The following is a 20958-nucleotide window of genomic DNA, read 5'->3' as shown; positions in this document are numbered from 1 at the left end:
ACCAGACAATAAAAGGCCTTTGTGTGGATATTACATACAGTATGTGAAAATTGTTTTTCAGTCATGTATTCTTAGATTTCATTGATTGAAGTTATAGGCTGAAGGCTGTAGATATTTCTGTCAGGAGTATTTCTGTCATGGAGACCTAAAAGATGCGTTCATCCATAAAGATGTGTCAACCAATAACTTTCTGCAAATTTCTGTAAAGGCTCACATTTCTCAAAATACATAATACCAAAAGACAATGATTCACATCACAGAAACCGAGGAGCCAAATGTAGATACATATAGCATAAACGTCTCCCAACAGAGTAACATGAAGTTATGTTTTCTTTCAAAGATGGTCATCTTTCGACACTCACTTTCACAAAAGAAAACACCAGTATTGTAAATGGCACATGGTAGGTGAAGCTCTGGTACAAGAACAAAAAATTTCACTACAATTTCCCACCCACCTTCTTGTATCAAAGTCATGAACCGTATAAAGGTGCCCAAACACCTTCAACAGCTGTCACCTGAGCAAGCATCTACCCTATTTCTCCTGACTCCCCCATAAAGACTGGTGTGTATATGCTTTCATCTGTTGGGGGGAAGAGAGTCTAAAGGTCCCAATTTATATTAACAAAACTGTAGGGACAGCTGACTGTACTCTAATGTATATGGGATTTTTAACAATTAGGAATGCTGACAGGTCTCTCATAGGGGGCATGGATGAATTATATGTACATTTTGAAAACACTCTAATTTAGATAGCTGTCAGCCTAACAAATTATTCCTTTCGTCCAACCCCCTAGCCCCCCAGGACACATGCATCCTCGATTCAGGAGATGTCTTCTGAATGGAGATTCTGGAGTAAACTGCTGCCATAAAGCTCTAAGAACAAAGGAATTCGTCATGTTGAAATAGCCTGATCCTTCTTTTCCTTAACATTTGCCATTGGGGACATTGCCGTACACATTAAATGGTTTGCCTGTCTCGATGAAATTGCAGGGTTTGGCCAACATAAAATAAGTATTGTGGTTATAGAAGTTATTGATAGCTATTAGATTGGTGAATCTCTGGCATGAGACATTTGTGACATGAATGGAGTGAATAAAGCTCAGGTGTCAAAAGCCGATGCTTTGGATGGACCTCCGACATTGTTAGTAGGTGCCGTGGATGGAGCTTTGGTGCCTAAAGTCAGTGCCATGGATAGATGGGATGGAGCTATGGTGCTGGAAGCTAGTGCTATGGATAGAGTAGGTGAAGCTCTGGTGCTGGAAGCTGGTGCCATGAAGGACAGAGCTCTGGCGCCGGAGGTCAGTGCCGTGAATAGAGTGGATGGAGCTCTGGCACTGGAAGCTGGTGAAATGAATGTAGAAAATGGAGCTGTGGCACTGGAAGTCGAGGGCCGTGGATGGAGTTCTGGTGTCAAAAGTCGGTGCCATGGATGGAGTTCATGGAGCTCTGGTGCTGGAAGTCAGTGCCGTGGGTAGAGTGGATAGAGCTCTGGCGATGGAAGTTTGTCTTAGAAAGTAGAAGATGGAGCTCTAGTGCTGGATGGAGCTCTTGTGCAGTGAAGGGAGCTGGTAACTGTTGCTCTGCTCTCATTCACTTGAATGGGAGCAGCGCTGCAGTTGCTATTTTCATCCACTACTCAATGGGCAGAGTTGTGTACTTCTGGTGCCAAGTTCCAGTGCTGGAGCTACTCTGAAACAGCTGATCGGTGGATTTCTATGTGTCAGACCTCTGGCGATCAGATACTAATATTCATCCATACAAAATTCTGGATTACTCCTTTAAGGCATGATAATGCAGTAGGGTGTCCTGCAGTCCTATGCCAAATGACAATCTCATCTCTCCTACGTTCCTGATTTTGCACGTTCTGTAGAAGACCAGTATTAAGATCTAGCAAACCTGAGACACCATAACACTTTAATTTCCCTCCAGTCATTGAAGAAATTCACTTCCCGGTAATAACTCTATAGAAAACCGCTGTGAAAATGTTAATGTAAAATAATATACCATCTGAGCCAGATCAAATCCGTCCATAGCCCTATAAACTTCTCTTAAACCTGTTTTGCTTGAAATGCAGATGATTATTTTAGTAGCTTAAGGGAATTTTCACTTGTAAAGGAAAAGTATAGAATTGATGTCAGATCCATAATGCAGCTAGCTTAACACTCCATCAAACATTTTCAATTTACTTGAAAGCGGACTAAACCAAATCACTTATATGGCGGCGTTTATGATTATTATAGAGGAATGACAGGAGGACGCCAGGCGGTGAAGGAATCTAGCATCTTATCTTAGGATTCGGCATAAGGAGAACACACTGTTTTTACATGCAGAAAACCCTGACTGAGGAACGGCCATAAAATATTTATGAAACCAAAGGGAATGAAATGATTTCCAGTGAATCTAATATAAAAGTTACACCTGAATGACTTTGACGTGTTAAGATAGAGCAAACACATCCAAGAAGCTCTTCTCAAAACTGTCAAGATGGCGTATGGCCATTACTCTTGGGTTAAAAAAGTGCAACTATTCATATTTTGTGTCACATGGTTGTCAATCGGGTGAGAATGTGCAAATCCAACACGGTCATCCTTTTCCCCTGCTGATATCTGCTGAATAAACATCAGCCAAACAACTAAGACACATAAGCTGGTCGTCCAGTATACTAAAAATTTACAGGCTTAGCCAACATGGCCACCTTTAAGGGATTTTCCTGGGTTATGACCCTTTTTAACCAGACCCAAAAGCATTTGGTACCTAATAAAAAAATTCATATTCACTCACTCCCCACCTTTCCGTTTCGGTACCCTGGGTCTGTTCCATGAACTTTCAGTCACCGGTATATGAACATCTGAACAGGGGTCAAGTGTGCTACATCAGCTATTGGCTGGCCTCAGTGGTGACATGTCCTAAAGTGGCACTGCTAGGTCACATACCTCTTAAAGACGTTGAGGCCAGTAATTGGCTGAAGTAGCACATCACCCAATCCGTACCCCAAGGACCGGGTAAACAGTCCAGGGACTAGAAAATTGCTGAAAAGAGCCATGGCATTGGAAATATGTGACAGGGAGCAGATAAGTATAATTCTTTAGATATCACATGCTTCGGGGGCTAGTTAATCCTGGAAAACCTCTTTGAGGAGAACCTGTAACCTCTCCTGAAAGGTCTGTTTTAATAACTACTTGCACTCCCCCATGTAATAACAATTCTGGAGCATAGATTTTCATATCTCTATTTCTATATATCTTATATCTTTGTTATTCCTGCTATTGCAAAGTGCTAGTACCGTATTTCATTCATAACTTCTAGCAGTAATAAAAGAAGGCAAGGACATAGAGTCAGAAGAATAGATTCTCCAGAATTGCTATGTCAAGGGAGATGCAAATAGTTCCTAAAGCAGACATGTCAAGAAAGGTGACTTTTTGAAGTTGATCATGTTCCCAGGTGCAGACATTACTGCACAAGCGCATCATTTTCAGTCTGCCTTGTTTCCCCCTCGGCATACGTTTGCATGATTCTTGTGTAGTCTCCTCTCACTCCGGTTTTCTGAGTGATTTGGATCTAAAACAAGTCTGTGTAGCAAGGAGAGGCAGTCTACTGTAGAGTAGATATAACTTCTTGTAACTATTTTAGGACATGCTACACGGAGGGACTAAAATCTTATCCAAACAGTGAAAGTCAAGGGCAATAAAGTAAGAAGACTGACAAACATAGATTATGAAATGTTCTGTAATTATAATTAAATGATATGTGAGCTCTTAAGATAGTGGCTTAAAAGGAGACCCTTATCTTCCCAACCTAAAGCAGACGGTCTTAAAGGGTTTCATTTACAAATTTCAATGTATAGATGTGTCAATCCTCTGAAAATGCTGTTATGTACTCCAATTTCTCATGGTATAAATGCAATGCTAGAAAAACCCTTGACTGCATTCAATTCATATCAGATCCAGCCACTTATAGATACACACGGCATAAACAACTCCCAACAGAGTACTGCAAACACATATTTTTCCAAAGCTGGTCATCTCGTACCAAACATATGGGAATAAGTTGAGTCAAGAGGAAAAATAATAAAGAAAATTCAGAAACCAGTTGATCAATTTTTGACCAAGCCTAAATAAAGGCAAAATCATAAAACAACACAGCCATATACAACATAAAGGGTGAACTCACCAAACATAAACACTCTAGCAAGACATGAATGTCACCACTGAAGGAAACAAATCAAATTGAACATTACCTGCTTGAGATAAAAGTGACGTATAAGGAACTTTAGGCTCCATCGCAGTCATTGGAGGAGGCAACAAAGGGTTGGCAAAGCTACGCAGGGGATGGGTCGGCCGCACGCAAGCAGTAGGGATTGTTCGGCTGGGAGCATCCTCATTACTGGGGTGTTCCGGCTGCGTGTGGGATATCATGGACGACTGCTGGGGTTGTTGAGTCTCATTCACTGCTGAAAAAATCAGTTCACCATATTTTAATGACTTACAGCCCAAATTAAAATAAAAAAAAATATTAATATCACAATAATAATAGTAACAGAGAAAGGAGAATTGATTTCATACTAATCGGATTCACACAAAATTTTGGAAAAATTCAAGTTGCATCTGAATTCCGAGGGAAAGAGAGAGAAAGTTGTAAGTCCTAGGAGACCTCAGAGTGCCAAACAGATTTTCAAACAAATTGGAGCACTTTCGATTTTTGTAGAATTGATTTGCAACAGAATCAAGTCAGTCGACCGATTCAGTTGAATAAAATTTAGAATGATCTAGAATCGGATTTAGACTGTGTTACTGTTCATTCTGTTTCATGACCTGTATAAGGAAAATGTGTGACCCCTTAAGATCTAAGCCATTTTTGGTCTTCAGGACAACATTTTTTCTTCTTGCTTTTGCCTCCTTGCATTTTGGAAGCTATAACTTTCTTTTACAGAAGCACAAATTAAAATTGTATACAGACCCAAATCGAAAATGCTTTAGTTGCCTGTAAAGGTCTCTCTCCCGCTCTGCCTCTTTTCAATTCCCTTGAATCAAATCACTCAAAATTTGGGTTGGAATCAAAACGTTTAAAACAAATTGGGTCGAATTTCCAAATTTTTTAATTTACTCACTTATCTCTACTTTTAATTTTTATTTTTTTTCAGTAACTTGATAACGCTTTTCTCTTTTTTTGGCAAGATATATACCATTCTAGATTTTTGGGGGATATTTTTAAAGAACAAATCAAGGTAATTTATAATTTATATAAATTTTTTAAAATGTGAGAATTAGCCGACTATAAAATGTATGATGGCTCTCAGGGGAGAGGTGGTATATTTTCAAGTACTGTACTCTTAGACCCCTGCTTCAAAATCCCCAGTCCTTGTCTACAGAGGATGATTCAGGACTGACCTTTTCCTTCTAGGATTATTGCAAATGCTATTTTTTTATTACTAGTAGTAGTAGTAGTAGTAGTAGAGATGAGTGAATCGAATCCCACGAAGTGGAATTCGATCCGAATTTCAGGATAAAAAAAAAATCATACTTACCTCTTCCATTTGCTCGCGATCGGCCACCAGCCTCAATCTTGATTGAAGATCTCAGCCGAAATCCCGTGCGTGGAGATGTATGACATCACGTCACCGGCCAGCCTGATGACATAATCTCTCGCCACGCGAGATTTCGCTTCAGATCTTCAAGCAAGATTGAGCAAATGAAGGTGGTAAGTTTTTTTTTTTTTTGTTAATTTCACACTGTTTTTACACTCACATGTCGTGATCATGTATGAATGCGGCATATGAGGGGTACAATGATGGCGCTATCGCAGCTCCCTGTCATTGCACCCGCTACTTACAAAAAAAATGCGCTTTGTGACAAACTTATTCGTCACAAAGCAAATTTTTTTGTAAAATTTGCCGAATCAGCCGAATGGAACTTTTCATAAACTCGTTCATCTCTTAATTATTATTATTATTTTTGAGCCTTTGAAGCCATTGACTTTAAACTCTGTTATATACTAACAGAGTATTCCTGTTTAGCTGTTTTTTTGTGGCTGTTTTTGAGTCTTATGCGCATGAAAAACTTTTCCTTTAATTGAACCATTAGAAGAAATAAGCTTTCCTAGTCGTCGCCCACCCCCCCCTCCCCACCCCCCCCCAAGTTCTTTAACTTGAATCAACCCTGCTGGTTTCCCAGTAATTATTAAAATACATAAAAGTAATGGGTGTAAAATGATAGACAAAGCATTTTGTAAATGGAAATGTGAGGACGCCTCTCAAATTACTCATAACAGGGCAGTGACTTCACTGCGGAATGATAAAGAAAATACATAAAATAATGTTTCACGGCCCCGGAGATGATACATTATCCTGGATATCAGCAGCACTCACCATTAAGAATTTCATTGTCCCAATGACAATTGATTCTGTTTTATGCTAGTAATAGATATAGGCGTGATACTAAACAATAAAACTGCATTCTGTTAAACAAGATTTTTTTTATATTTTTTAAGTTTTGCACCAATTTTAATTTTGGTATTAAAGATTTTATGGCTAATTATAACCTGCTTTATCATGGTTCTGGTTCTTTAGGTAATATCAGGCATAAGCTGAATGCGGATACTTCTTATATTTTACCTATATGCTGTATAAGAAATGTGATTATAGCATTAAAAGCTTATGGACTTTGGCTGCAGAGCGCTGATTTTATAATACTCATCACTTTTTTCTCTTTGTTTTACAACTTTTTATTGTGAAAATCCATAATATCTTTTAATCAGTGTCGGACTGGGGTACTTAGGTCCCACCAGTGTAACTGATTCTGGGGGCCCACCTTAGGGCTCCTGCACACAAACGTATTTTTTTTTCCATGTCCGTACCGTTCCCTTCACTTCAATGGGGCCTTGTGCATTCCGTGTCTGTATGTCCGCATGGTCTTTCTGCAAAATGATAGAACATGTCCTATTATTGTCCACATTACAGACAAGGATAGGACTGTTCTGTTAGAGGCCGGCCGTTCTGTTCTGTACAATGTAGAATGCACACACACCCGGTATCTATGTTTTGAGGGGTGAATTGGCCATAGACTTTATGGGCAAATTTCCCGGTGGGCCCATGGCCGGGGGGCTGCCTGGGTCCTCCTCACGGCCGGCCAGTAGAAGTTTTTGGGGATGTATTTTGTGCTGCTGTCAGTATTTTATGATGGACTGTGGTATTTGGCTCTGTTGGGGTGGTGTAATGTGCCACAACATGGTATTGCTTGCTCTGCCTTCCATCAATTTGGACCCAACTCCAAACAGGGCCAATTTTAGTATTTTTCCAGGGCCACTTTAAGTTCCCAATCCACCCCTGATATTTTCTAATGCTCTGTAATACTTTCCTGGGTAAAACAAGACTGTTCTGCATGGAGAGGTAGTCCAGTATACTGCAGATCCATAATAACTTATAACGCTCTGTAATATTTTCTGTGCAGCATGGAGAGGTAGTCCAGAATAATGCAGATCCATAATAATTTCTAATGTTCACTAATAATAACTGTTCTGCGTGGAGAGGTAGTCCAGTATACTGTAGATCCATAATAACTTCTCTCTGTAATACTTTCCTGAGTAAAACAAGACTGTGCTACGTTGAAGAGCAGTCCAGGGTACTGCAGATCCATAATATGATCTCATAATCTCTAGCATTTTCCTGAGTAAAGTGAGACTGTGCAGCATGGAGAGGCAGTCCACTATACTGCTCATCCATAATGATTTCTAATCTTCACTAATAATCTTGTTAGTTAAACAAGACTGTTCTGCATGACTTCGATGTAGTGCAGATTCATAATAACCTTTAATGCTCTCTAACACTACTTTGCATCCATAATATGATCTCATAATCTCTAGCATTTTCCTGAGTAAAGTGAGACTGTGCAGCATGGAGAGGCAGTCCACTATACTGCAGATCCATAATGATTTCTAATCTTCACTAATAATCTCGTGAGTTAAACAAGACTGTTCTGCATGACTCCGATGTAGTGCAGATTCATAATAACCTCTAATGCTCTCTAACACTACTTTACATCCATAATATGATCTCATAATCTCTAATATTTTTCTGATTAAAACAAGACTGTGCCGCTCTGAGAGGCAGTGCAGTGTACTTCAGATCCATAATATGATTTGATAATCTCTATACAGTTGTTACCTGAGGAAAGTTAGATTGTGCAGCATGAAGAGGCAGAGTGATGTACTGCTGACCCATAATATCTTTTAATGCTGTTTAATACTTTCCTGGCTAAAACAAGACTGTGCAACATGCAGAGGCAGTCCGGCATACTGCAGATTCACAATATCTTTTAATAATCTCAAATACTTTCATGAGTTTAAAAAGGCTGTGTGGCCCGAAGAGTGAGCCCAGTATACTTCAGATCCTTGATATCTTAATGCTTTATAAAACTTTCCTGAGTAATACACGGAGAGGCAATCGAGTATACTGCAGATGCTTAATATCTTAATGCTCTCTAATACTTTTCTGAGGAAAACAAAACTGCACCAGGGAGAGTAAATCCAGTGCACATCAAAGGCATAATATCTTCTACTGCTCTCTAATACTTTTTCCGAGTAAAACAAGACTGCAGCATGGAGAGGCAGTCCAGTTTACTGTCGATCCATAATACCCTCTAATACTATCTAATACTTTCCTGAGTAAAACAAGGCTTTCAGCATGGAGAGGCAGTCTGATGTACAAGAAACAGAAATGCCAAAGATCACTTGGTAAATGTAGATCTATATAATGACATCGCCGTCATGAAAGGGGCTGTCAACAGCACAAGCAAACCTTGGCATGCGAGGTGGTCTTTAGGGGACCATGATGACCTGTGAAAACATACCCTACTCTTGTCAAGCTATGATAGGGGTCAACTTTATACTTTGTTACCCTATGGGGCCAGCTCGGTGATCAAGACAGAAAGTCATGTGGTAATGGGAACCTAAATTCACATTTACTTCACTACCTGGGGAGCAGCTATAGTGGTAGCATTTTCACCTGGGCCCTGTAGCCTTTTTGCTTTCTGTAACATTCGTAACAAGAAGCTTTATAAGCCTTGTATATCTTAGCTTTGTGCAGTGTCCTGAAACACACAGCTTAATACTGTGATCGTGTTTCATGTAAATTGTGCTTGTATAGGAGTTCCAATAAAGTTGCACAGGGAGGGGGAGGTTCTAGCAAGCCTCCCAGGATTGACTTCGCCCTGCACACAGTACAGAGGAGAAGAAGGTCAGTGTGTGTGATGTCTGACCTTAGCAGCCATTTTGGAGAGTTATCCGAACTCCATACTTAGTTCCATGTACCAGCCCATAGAAGGGAAAGATTACAAAGGAAACAGGCAATTCAGAGAGGGAGTAAGAATATTGGCAAAGGAAGGTAACTGTCGTTTATCAGGCTCTAGTCTCCTTTGCATTAGGTGGAGAGATTCTAAGCTACAAGCTGCCAACCATAACCAAGGACAGAAAGGCCAGCTGTCAGAATAAAGTATTCCTAGAGAGGATACAGAGGTATATGATTATACAGTACAGCAGAGATAGTCCACCCCTCCAGCCTGGAGAAAAAAGGGAGAAAGATTGATTGTCATAGAAAACTGCCCCTTATGCAACTATGGGAACTAATCTGAATCACTGTAAAAGCTGCCTTGCTGTAAATGACTTTTGCATACATTGATGACCTTTGGAGCAGCTTCAGTAAAGTACTGGGAGTTTGTTAAGAAACTTGGTTTCCTTATTCCACATCATCTCCTAATTGCACCTCACGGTGCTGGCATCACGAACACAGGGGCCCAGGCACCAAAGCACCCTAAGCATACCCATTACCATCAAAGGCACCTCAACTTCCATCTGGCTGGTGTTCCCTACAATAGAGAGTGCCCCGGAGGATTTAGTGCTGTCTTCCCATCCAGTGCACTGCCGCCCCAGGGAGGCTCTGCTAACTGTGAGTACAAACAACTACTACCCCCATTGGCCCACCGTATCCTCACGTGTTTTCCCCTGCGGTCTGGCTCGCTGCATTTCTCTCTAGAATTTGGAGTATGTGAGGTAGACGTTGATTTTCAGTTATATGGTCAATTATCTCCCATCCACACTGTAGTTCTTGGCATGGTGTCTACTAACAAAGCCTTGACAGTCTTACAAGAACACTTGAAAGAAGCCGGAGAACCACTCTGATAAAATGGCAAAAAAAGTAATTTGTGACAGCGCCTCAAAACCTCGGACAGGCAGAACCCAATTTTTTTTCCATGTCTTACAATATTTTCTCTTGTTGAGCTTTGTAGTCTTTAAGGTTCGTCTTAAGAACCACCACTATCAAAACAAACCCGGCTCGGCTTTTAAAAAGCAATTTGCTTGCTGTAAAAATGTTATATAGTTGGCAGAGCTGTTTGTTTCCAAGGCCGTTGAGTATTTTACCATACTACTTTGAAGCATTTGTCTTTTGAAGATGTAATGTGTCATAAGAGGAGCTGTAGACGGCATCGCTTGTATCATCTCCTGACTACTCATGCCTTTGAAGCGAACATGAAACCTGGGACTTTTACGGTCTATTAAAAAGTCTGATCAGTGTTCAGTTTTGCTTCCTAAGTTAACCACCTCCACCAGCTAAACTAATAGTTAATGCACCTTTTTAAAGGCATGCAACAACCTATTTAAAGGACACATGGCCAAAGAGGAGGTGAGGATGGGAGGGATGGTAGTGGCTATGATGGTGATAGTAGTATGCACAGTTCACAGTGGAGGGCACAGAGTGGCGAGCACACCCTTTCTTTCCTCAGGGCACACCCTGGTGTTGGAGATCCTGCCTGGTGGTAGTTGGGGTACCCTTGGTGTTAGTTGAGTGTTTGGCAGGCTGCACGGCAAGAGTACGGGTACAGGGTCAGAACATTATGGAGGCAATGATCAGGCTCCTTGGTTGCAAAAAATAAAGTCTCCTTATTGAGTTGATGATGAGGGTTGCATTAAAAGTAGCCATAATAGCACAATTCTGAGAAATTTCATAGGAAATATTTTCCCCAAATGGCTGTATATAGGCAACAAAATAATGACAGTTATAGTACTCCCAGTCCCTCTTTCTCTAAAGACACTTTGCAATCACTTCAAATAACCCTAGGCATGCAATCCTGTTCTTGTTAAGACTTTCTGCAGTTCCTAAGCTGAGGGGTGCAGATTTAAGATCTGGATGGCCAATTCGTATGAAAGTGTGGTAGGTGCCTGAGCAATGTATGGATCCTGCAGCGATAAAGTCACTTACCTTGGCTGTACCTCACTAAAGTTATCTTGCATGGCCTTGATTTGATATTAAACCTTCTAAGGTGACCTGTCTCATTTTAGGAGTACTCTGGAATTGAAGATATCTTTTCAGACAGGTGAGGTCTCAGAGCAGTGGTGTACCGCCAATATAGGCAGACCACGTCGTTGCTATGGGGTCCGCGGCACAGGTGGGGCCGGAGTGCATGGAAGGCCCGGCCCCCTATGTCTACTCTGCTGCACAGACAGTTCTCCCTCCTAACCCCACCTGTGCAGGGACGCAGCACAATGGCTCCTTCTACTTCCAGTCAACAGCATGGGTAACTGAGGCACTGATGGGACCCCGGCTATGGAGACTTATGAAGCTGCGGTTCTTCAGTGCGGGTTCCTTCAGGATACGTCTCCTCCTCCCAGCAGGGCTGGTCTCCTGCTCAAGTGCTCGTGCAGCCCCCTGGACACATCGGGCTGGGGCCCACCACTGGCACAAGGACTCTGTGGGGGCAGGTGCCCACTGCAAGGGCAAGGATTAATATGGCAAGAGCCCACAGCAAGGGCAAGGATGGGGCAGGTGCCTAATGCAAGGGCAAGGATGGGGCAGGTGCCCACCTCAAGTGCAAGGAGCCACTGGGCAGGTGCCCACTGCAAGAGCAAGGACTAATATGGCAGGTGCTTACTACTAGGTCAAAGAATGGGCAGGTGCTAATTGCTAGGGCAAGGAGCTACAATTGCTATGTGGGGGCAAATTACTATATGGGCGAAGTGTGGTGGAAATTACTATTTGGGGGAAACTACTGTGTTGGGGCAGTGTGGGGGAAATTGCTATATGGGGGAAATTACCAACCACCCCCCTCCCCCTGATCCGCATGACAGGGGGATTCAGCGGCAGCCGTGGGGGCATCAGGAGCGACGTGGGTGTCGGGGAGCGGAGTAAGTATTACCTGTATGCGGTGCCTGGGCATTTTGGGGGGCATAATAGGGAGGGGCAGGGGAGGAGCCAGGGCAGGTGGTGGGATGGGCCAGGGGTGGGTAGTGGGTGGAGTTAGGGGGCCCAATTAAGATTCTTGCTATGGGGCCCAATGACTTCTATGTACGGCCCTGTCTCAGAGATAAAGTTTCTCTGAGCTGGAGGCCTGGCCGTCAGACACTCTCTCTCATGTCCTTCCTGCAGCTCTCCACAGACTACAATCACCAACCAGAGGGCTGACCTCGGTCCATCACCCTTGCAACCTAACCAGTAAATCAATGTTAAACATCTAACTGTCTATACATTTTCCATTTGGTTTACAAAATGCATAGAAATCCCAGTATTTAACGTGGTAACTGAATTAACTCTTTCAGCAGTAATTAAGGCGTTGCTACTCTACATCTAGCCCCTTATAGGCAAATTAAGTTACTTCATGCTTTACATTGTTCACATCTTTCCAATGGTTATAGACAAAAATGCATTCTGTTAGTAATAAATTAATAGGAAAAACAAAAAGTTGTGGTGAAGTCATAGAAGGTGCAATTACAAGAGTCCCCATGTGTAAAGAGGTCTCAAAGGTCACACAAGAGTACAGCAATACATATTGGTGTGATGGGGGTAGTGGCACTGCTACATATTTTTGCATGACGCCTGATTACATCAAGCTATTCCTCTTGGAATCTTTTTTTGTCTTCCTTTTAATAACATTACACCTACCTGCCAAGTGTTTCTCTATTGAATGGTCGATCCCTACCTTTGATTCAAATCTCTTTTTTTCTCCTGAATACTAGACTGAGTTGTAAATTATTTTATGTTTCGTTGAAAGTTGGACCCAAAAAAGTTCAATACCTTAACTTGTTTTGTTGGAAGATGTGGATCAAATACCATTCAAGCTCACCTCTATGAATCCACTGGGCCATTCACAAGTTCAAGTGAACTGTGAGGGTACAGCCTCATGTTGACGTTTCTGGAAGCCAAAATCAGGAATGGACCATAAAAGGAGAGAAAGTTTGAAAGACAGATACGAATCCTCCTCTTTTTGGAATTCAGTCCTAGATTTTGCTTCCAAAACATCATCCAGAAACCTGAACGTGTGGCCATACCCTATGTTGCCCCATTTGACCATCCAAAAAGTTGGAAGTGTGCATGTCCCAAGATCCACATTTCATTTTATACTACAAAGTTTTTGAACTAAATTTTTTTCAGTCCTTACCTCGACCAGGTCCAAAACTCCGATCCACCGAAAGAGTAGGGAAAGGAACAGGACGTAGAGTAAACTGCGGATGAGGATATACACAGGTCGGGGATGGAAGGATTCCTGGATACTGAGCGCTTTCTAAGGTGGGCACTGGTATGGCACTGACAACTGCTGAAATATGAAGAAGAAATCATCCCTTAGCACTTAATATGAGCTATTAGTCACATAAACGCTCATGTATAATATTGCAAGAGTATACAAGCCAGGTGCTTAAGAAATATTAGTGTCAACGGAATGTGATCCAGCCTTCCAGGCCAATGCAATGAATCCTCACATCCCCGTCCATGATGTAGATAAGATGTAAATAAAGTACAAATCCTACAGACTCTAATTTATATACATATGGGATATCCATCACTATTACACTGCTTCATATCTTTTTTTTTTCTAGGTCATTATTTCCTTACTGTATCGGATTGAAAATCAGTAGAAAATTCGGCAGGTTGTTGACAATTGAATGCTGATGTGACACTAACATTAAGAGTTTGGGAGCCTGAATGTTCAAACAAATCACATTGACTTTTTACAACTCCGCAGTCCTATATCATGGAAGCAATTTACTGCGCGCTGTCAAGTTTTATACGCAGCCTGTGAACGCCTTAGCATTGGGAAAAAGAGATAAACCAAACAGATTTGGCCTCCGCCTGCCGCAATATTTTCATGTGATATTGTTCGCATTGTCTCCTGCTACGCTCTCGCTGAAATGTATGACTAGAGGAAAGGAGAAGAAAATTGAATTATCCTAAGTTATTCTCACCGGCGTGTCAACAGGAAAGCAATTTTCTATCGGCCCGCGCTATTATAAGTCTCATGAATGAATGAAGAAGTTTAGATATTATTTTGTTATTTTTAGGATATTACATGACATAAACATTCCAGTGTAGCATCAATATTGAAAGTGTGTTGGGCTAGGACTTGTCACGTGTGCCACCTGACATATTGTTGCCCTTGAAGCTTGAGAAAATTTGGCATGAAAGGAGTCTGTCACCAAGATAACCAAGATGTCACTGATAAACCAGGCCCAGTGCCTTGCAGAGCTAGCCCAGCTGAATGTAAAGATACCACTAGCATCTGTTGAATCTACATGCAAATGAGCAGTTAAGTGCATTGAGGGTGGGTCCAAGCCACTCTGTCCACCCTTGACCCTGCTGCTTCCTCTATAAGTCGCTACCTCTCCTTGATTGACAGGGCAAGCATCATGCAAAGTTATCTTTAATGGCCCTTTCAATCAATAAGGAGAGGGAAGGGCTTACAGAGGAAGTAGGAGGGGCAAAGGTGCACAAAGTGGCTTGGACCCACCCTCAATGCACTTCACTGCTTATTTGCATATGGATTAAAAAGCATTTTATTTTTCCTGAATGAAGCAATGGATATTAGTCAGGTCCCAACTCATGGATCTTCCTCAATTTTATCTTCAAATGGGCCGAAAAGAATTGTACGAGGATTGTATAACATGAGGCCTCCATCAACGTCTGGAGGAAGTTGCCATGAGATTTGGTAGGAATTTGCATAGAGTCTGCCTGATCTGCAAAGCCTCCAGTGCAGAGGAATCTCAGGTTTCCAACCACCCCTGATGTCACCGATACTGACAGTTCCTCCTGTGGTTATAATAAGACAGCTACATATGGGTTTTGTGGTATGTTCGGCAGATTTGTGCATGTTCACGCTCCCTCTGTTTACATAGTACCTTAAGGGGTTCATTATTGTCAGAGCTTGGGTCTACCGGAGGATCCTCTGGTGGGTCAGTCTGACCCTGTAAATTACGCAAGACAACTTATTAAAATTGGATCAAAAACATTTTTAGAATTGTATTTTTCCAAATTAGCACTTTGCAATTGGAGAAAAGCAAACTGATTCTTTAGAATGAAAATTTGACCTTAATCTTTCAAAGAATTCTAATTAATCAGAATCAGAGCTTCTTGAGATTCAATTCGCAGAGAAATAGAGAGAGGGACAGGGGCAGAGAGGGGCTTTTCCAGGCAGTAGAATTGATTCATACCTGAATCGAATTTCTTGCCCGATTCTGACCTGAAATGAATTTGAGGAAATTCACTCGTCTCTATTTGTAATATTTAGTGTGTTCATTTTTTACTTTTCATCCTCAAATTATATCTTAATGCTTCAAAAGTGATTGAGCATTATAAGGTGTTCATATTTATTCAAATTGGACTAATGGCAATTATTTTGCCAGAGAATGGAAGATTTGACTCCATTGTCCTTGGCATGAACTCATAAAAAATTGATTTCCTCACTCTCGCAAGGCCAGGGAATCCATATCCGCCTTTACTTGACCCCATTAGTTGGCTTTTACCATTACATCATAGTAAAGTGCATGTTAGTGTTCTCGACTAAGAAATATTGCAGTCTTTCACTGTGCCGAAAAGTGTCAAAGGGGATTTTACAAATATTTAAAAAAAGGTTGAAGCTTGTAAACAATTCAACAGAAGATTCTGCGCTGCGGTAATTTGCACCAAATGTATCAAATATTGCACAATGTTTGATACATTTGATGCAACTTTAAAGGGAACCTGTCACCTCCAAAAACCATCCCAAGCCACCAGCAGTACCTGACAGTAGCCAGCAGCGTGTTTCCGACGATAATTTTCTTCCTGAAGGCCGATGTGGCTAAAGCTCAGCCTTCAGGAAGAAAATTATCGTCGAAAACACGCTGCTGGCTACTGTCAGGTACTGCTGGCGGCTTGGGATGGTTTTTGAAGGTGACAGGTTCCCTTTAAGTCTAATATTTCTGTCTTGAGATGCTACTCCACTTTTTGTGCTGTCCCTTTAGAGGAGTAGCAGGGTGACAATTTTAGCAACTTTTTAAAAAGGCGCAGTTGATAAATCTACTTGACAGGCTAACCATCTCCACTTTGCAAAACTTTGAAAGGTATAAAAATGCTAAATGTTGCAAAATCTTTGCACAAATAAGACCAGAAAGTCTTATTTTGTGACTTTATAGCCATAATTCTGGTGTATAAGGCTTGATAAATACCCCAATGTCTCCTGTATATGATCAGGCACACTTCTAGTAAATTCATCGTCTGACGCAAGGAGCAGATGCTGGACACTTACGAGGATTGTTGGACTGAGAATCCATTGGAATCATGAGTTTGGCTCGTGTGGCTCTACGTGCAGCTAAAGATCGTTCCAGAGTTGAGATGTTACTCCCAGCCTCATCTGTGTCCGGCCCTGTGGAGAGAAGATCACTTTCTTAAAAGTGGATTTTTGAAATGTTTTTTATTTTATTAATTCAAAAAAACATACAAAAAATGCAGAAAAAGACCCATCCCACCAACGTACAAAGAGAAGGGGAAGCTCAGAGAGAGGCAAAAAACTAAACAAACAAAAAACAAAACATAATTAAACAAAATATAATAAAATTCCAGTAAGATGAGAAATTGATTTAAAACTATATAAGGTATTTCTTTATTTCTTATTCCAACTATCCAATTTTTGTTAAATTGGTCTAATTTACCATTGATAAATAATAACACTTCTCTTTTCATATTGTATAGTAGAATATTGTAAAGTGGAATATTAATACTATCTATCTATTTATGTATCTATCTCATCTATCTATCTATCTATCTATCTATCTCATATCTATCTATCTATCTATCATTCTATCTATCTATATCATATCTATCATCTATCTATATCCTATCTATCTATCTATCTATCTATCTATCTATCTATCTATCTATCTCATATATATCTATCCTCTATCTATCTATCTATCTATCTATCTATCTATCTATCTATCTATCTATCTATCTATCTATCTATCTATCTATCTATCTATCTATCTATCTATCTATCTATCTCTAATTACCTGAATGTGATGCACTTTTGCTTCCTAACTGAGACTCGGATTGGCTATGGCTGACAGGGGTGATATCTTGACAGCTCTGCCTGGGAGATTCCCTTCCTTGAGTTTCAGATCCCACTGGCTTTTCAATGTTCTTCATTTCCATCTCCTCATGGTGGATCCAAAGATCTGGTGGCCTCAGATCCTTTTGGCTTCCTTTCCTTTTACTGAGACTGTGTGTGGCTCGTTTTCTAATAAAACAAACAACAATAAATTATATTTAATAAACAAACAAAAAAATGCTAAAATACCAAGAACATAAAAGCAACAGTATGGTAAAAGCGTAAAACGACAGCAGATAGCCAGAAGCGCCATACTATGAAGAAAAGATATAATCCTGACAGTGTGGGCACCAGGTGTCATGCCACTTCACCAGCAGCTGCTTACTGATCCGTAGCTTAACAATGTTGAAAATGCTACTTGTGAAGATCTAAATGCCAGGACGTGCTGTACCAGGGCAAAGCTTCATTTTATACTTTACTGACACAAAGAGTATTTCTGTGACTCAAATATCATAGGAGAGGATAAAGTGAGGACAAGATAAAAATAACTTTAGCATATTTTTTTTTTTCAAAGCAACTTTAGGAGATAGATGGAGCGAAGGTACATTAAAGGGCTATTCCAATCTCAGACATTGATGACCTTTGGGACACATTCCTATCTCCAGAATTGGCCCAGCAGCCGAGCATGCGCATGTCACCCTATGTTCAAAGCTATGAGAGTTCCAAAACTAGCCGAGCTGGCTAGGCTTTTTCCGCCAGTCTCATAGTGGTGAGTGGAGAGGTGGCCATGCATGAGTGGTGCTCTCTACATTCATCACTAAGGAACTTCTGAAAATAGCCGAGTGCGCTTGGTCTGTTATTTTCTGAACTCCCATAGCAATGAAAAGAGATCATACTTGTGCGAATGGGCATGATGCTGGCCCATTCTGGAAATAGAGATATGCCATCTATGTCTGAGATGGGAATACCGCTTAAACTTCTGAATTTAGGTTCCCTTATAAATATACATATGGACACACTGGGGCAGATTTACTAACCCTGTTTAAAAAAATGCAGATATATTAGAGTAAGAATTTTATGAGATTCAATTCAGGACAATTACAGAGAAGAGAGATAATGAATACTGTTTTAGGCGTGCCCTGACTTCACCCCAGTGGTAGATGTTGGGGTACAAAAGTGTCGAGGAGTTGGATTTCAATATGCCCAATCATTTGGTTTGCAGAGGTTTCTAGCAGCCTCTCCCTATTAAGAGCATGATTAGCATACATGAGCAAATCAACTGTAAAAGAATCTGCTGTGACCAAAAATTTGTAAAAATTTGAGGTAGAGCCGAATCCAAAATCTTTGGTGACTCGAATCAGATTATTTATTTATTTATTTATTTTGGTAGAAGTGGGAAGAGGGGCTAATGAGGGAGAGAAAGAGAGGGAAAAATATATATATTTTTTTTCAAAAAGTGAAAAACAAGAAAAAATGAATGAGCCCTAGGAGACCTCATAGTGTAATATTTTCAGGCCACGTGGAGCATTAACTTTTGGTTCAGCTAGAATCGATTCTGACCCAAATCTATTCAGTCAACCAATTCAGCCAAAGTGAACATGAATTGAATTTTGAGTGATTTGCTCATCTCTAATGCTTGGTTATTCCTTAGGAAGGCATCAGAAGGAATAACAACTCAATTAATGACTGAGCACGTAATACTCGGACTGGCTGGGTCTACCAGAAAGAGAATGGCTGTCCACTGTGGCTAATAGAGTGGAGCTCAGGAGGCATATGGAAAAGGCTTGTGTTCCTGAAACAACCCCTAGAAGAGATAAATTCAGCTCCGCTATAAAGTTTTGCTTCATAATGTCTATATGGTCAAGTCCTAAAAGTCAGAAAACATTTTATTTCACAACCAAACATCTAAATTGACTGCACTGTGAAATTCAACTTCTCAGTTCTTATCTTGTGTCTTCTTGTCACCCTGCCAGCTGCCGGGGAAAGACTGTCTTGGAGAGGTTTTAGAAAGACGTCATTTCAGATATAATTCTTAACAAATTCAGAAACATTTTTCTTGCTGACTACCAAACGCTGCCTTGCTCCTCTCTCTACGGTTCTCTGACTGCAGATTGCAGGCCAAGATTGCTGGAGGGCAGCAACTGGTAGAAGTTGTTAATGCTAAAATGTAAGGCAGTATGCTGAGGAGATTAAAAATGACGAAGTCCATGGGATAGTCCAGTCCAGAAGTGTAACTGGAAGGTCTTGGGTCCTAACACAAGCAGGATCCCACCTACCATGTACCATTTCTAACACTGTGACAGAGGAGTCTATGGACCTTCTCAGACTCAGGAGTCTTGAGGGGCTGGTTATTCCACAAGTTTGGTTGCCATGTTGCAAATTAAATGAAACAGAAACCTAACCAACACTGCCACTCCTCCTGAGCAAACTGCTTATCAAAGGAGTATCAAGATTTATACCATCCATTGTAAGGATTTGTCTTTGTTTCTTTAGAAAATACCTTCAAAACTAAGATGATTCCATGGAGCCATATTTTTGAGACTCCCAGCGATCAGCAGTAGATGAACTTGTTCAATTCCCCTGCAGTGCCCCCAAAGGAGAGATGATGCATTACACATATCTCATTGAAATGTAATATATAAGCCTGTCAGTTCCTCCATAGCAAGAGATGCTCTTGTAGCTGTCCTAAAAAAGGAGACCCTCCCTAAATCTAGAATTCCCAAGTAGGGCCCTTAGCTTTTTAAACTGATGTACACCATAAATGTCTACTTTGAATTATGTATATTAGATTGGAGCAGATCTGATGTTTCTCCTTGGCATAGTGATCTCAAGGTAAGAGAAAATGACTCAGAAACCTTCAAGAAGGTGTCAGAGACTCATTACGTACTTCCTCTGTTGTGCCGATGACCTTCTTGTGCAGATCACGGCCACTATCACCACCACCAGAATGGTGATCACTCCTACAGTGACCACAATGATCACCAAGAGGTTGCTGTTCTTCTGAGGTGTGACACCATGAGGGGGGTGCATCTGTCCAATTGGAGGCTCTTAAGAAAAGAAAAACAGAGAATTAGATATGAACTTAAACAGAATCCATAGATCTGAGACAACTTGGAACATCATCATATCATCATACAGTTGAGCAAGCGCAGAAGGGGAGAGCGAGAGGAGGCTGAAAGGTGGTTGTGGTGATGATGGGGTTTGTAGCTGTCATGGTGGCCGTCCTCACCCTGGTGCTCCATGGGTCATGCAGGACCAGCCTGTCTCTCGACAACTAACTAAGAACTGCCAGGTTAACTAGTTCCATCCCATATATAACCATTTATATAGGTCATAGTTAGCATTGCAGTAAACATCACCAGATTTGTTCCTATGACACTGGCTGCCCTGTTACATGTACACTTAGCAGCTGAAGGCATCTGTGTTGGTCCCATGTTCAAATGTGTCCGCATTGCTGAGAAGAATTATGTTTTGTTATATGTAAATAAGCCTCTAGGAGCAACGGGGGCGTTGCCATTACTCCTAGAGGCTCAGCTCTCTCTGCAACTGCCGCACCCTCTACGCTTTGATTGACAGGGCCAGGCAGTGGAACCATCCTCACACGCCAATCTGTAGTTTGTAT

General features: G+C 41.1%; 1 protein-coding gene across 1 annotated transcript in view; it reads right to left on the bottom strand.

The window, feature by feature from the left end:
- Positions 1–20958, bottom strand: part of DCC (DCC netrin 1 receptor) — a 507302-nt gene that overhangs the window by 12327 nt on the left and 474017 nt on the right. Inside the window, exons 25-29 of the mRNA XM_040419605.1 lie at positions 20224–20383; positions 17299–17525; positions 16539–16655; positions 13422–13577; positions 4238–4450 (exon numbers count right to left, since the gene is read on the bottom strand). Of these exons, the coding sequence (XP_040275539.1) occupies positions 4238–4450; positions 13422–13577; positions 16539–16655; positions 17299–17525; positions 20224–20383 (873 nt within the window). The remainder of the gene's footprint in view (positions 1–4237; positions 4451–13421; positions 13578–16538; positions 16656–17298; positions 17526–20223; positions 20384–20958) is intronic.

Source organism: Bufo bufo, chromosome 2 (assembly GCF_905171765.1).
Source record: "Bufo bufo chromosome 2, aBufBuf1.1, whole genome shotgun sequence".
NCBI classification, from domain to species: domain Eukaryota; kingdom Metazoa; phylum Chordata; class Amphibia; order Anura; family Bufonidae; genus Bufo; species Bufo bufo.
The sequence above is the reverse complement of the archived record's forward strand: the minus strand, read 5'-3'. Positions and strand labels throughout refer to the sequence as shown.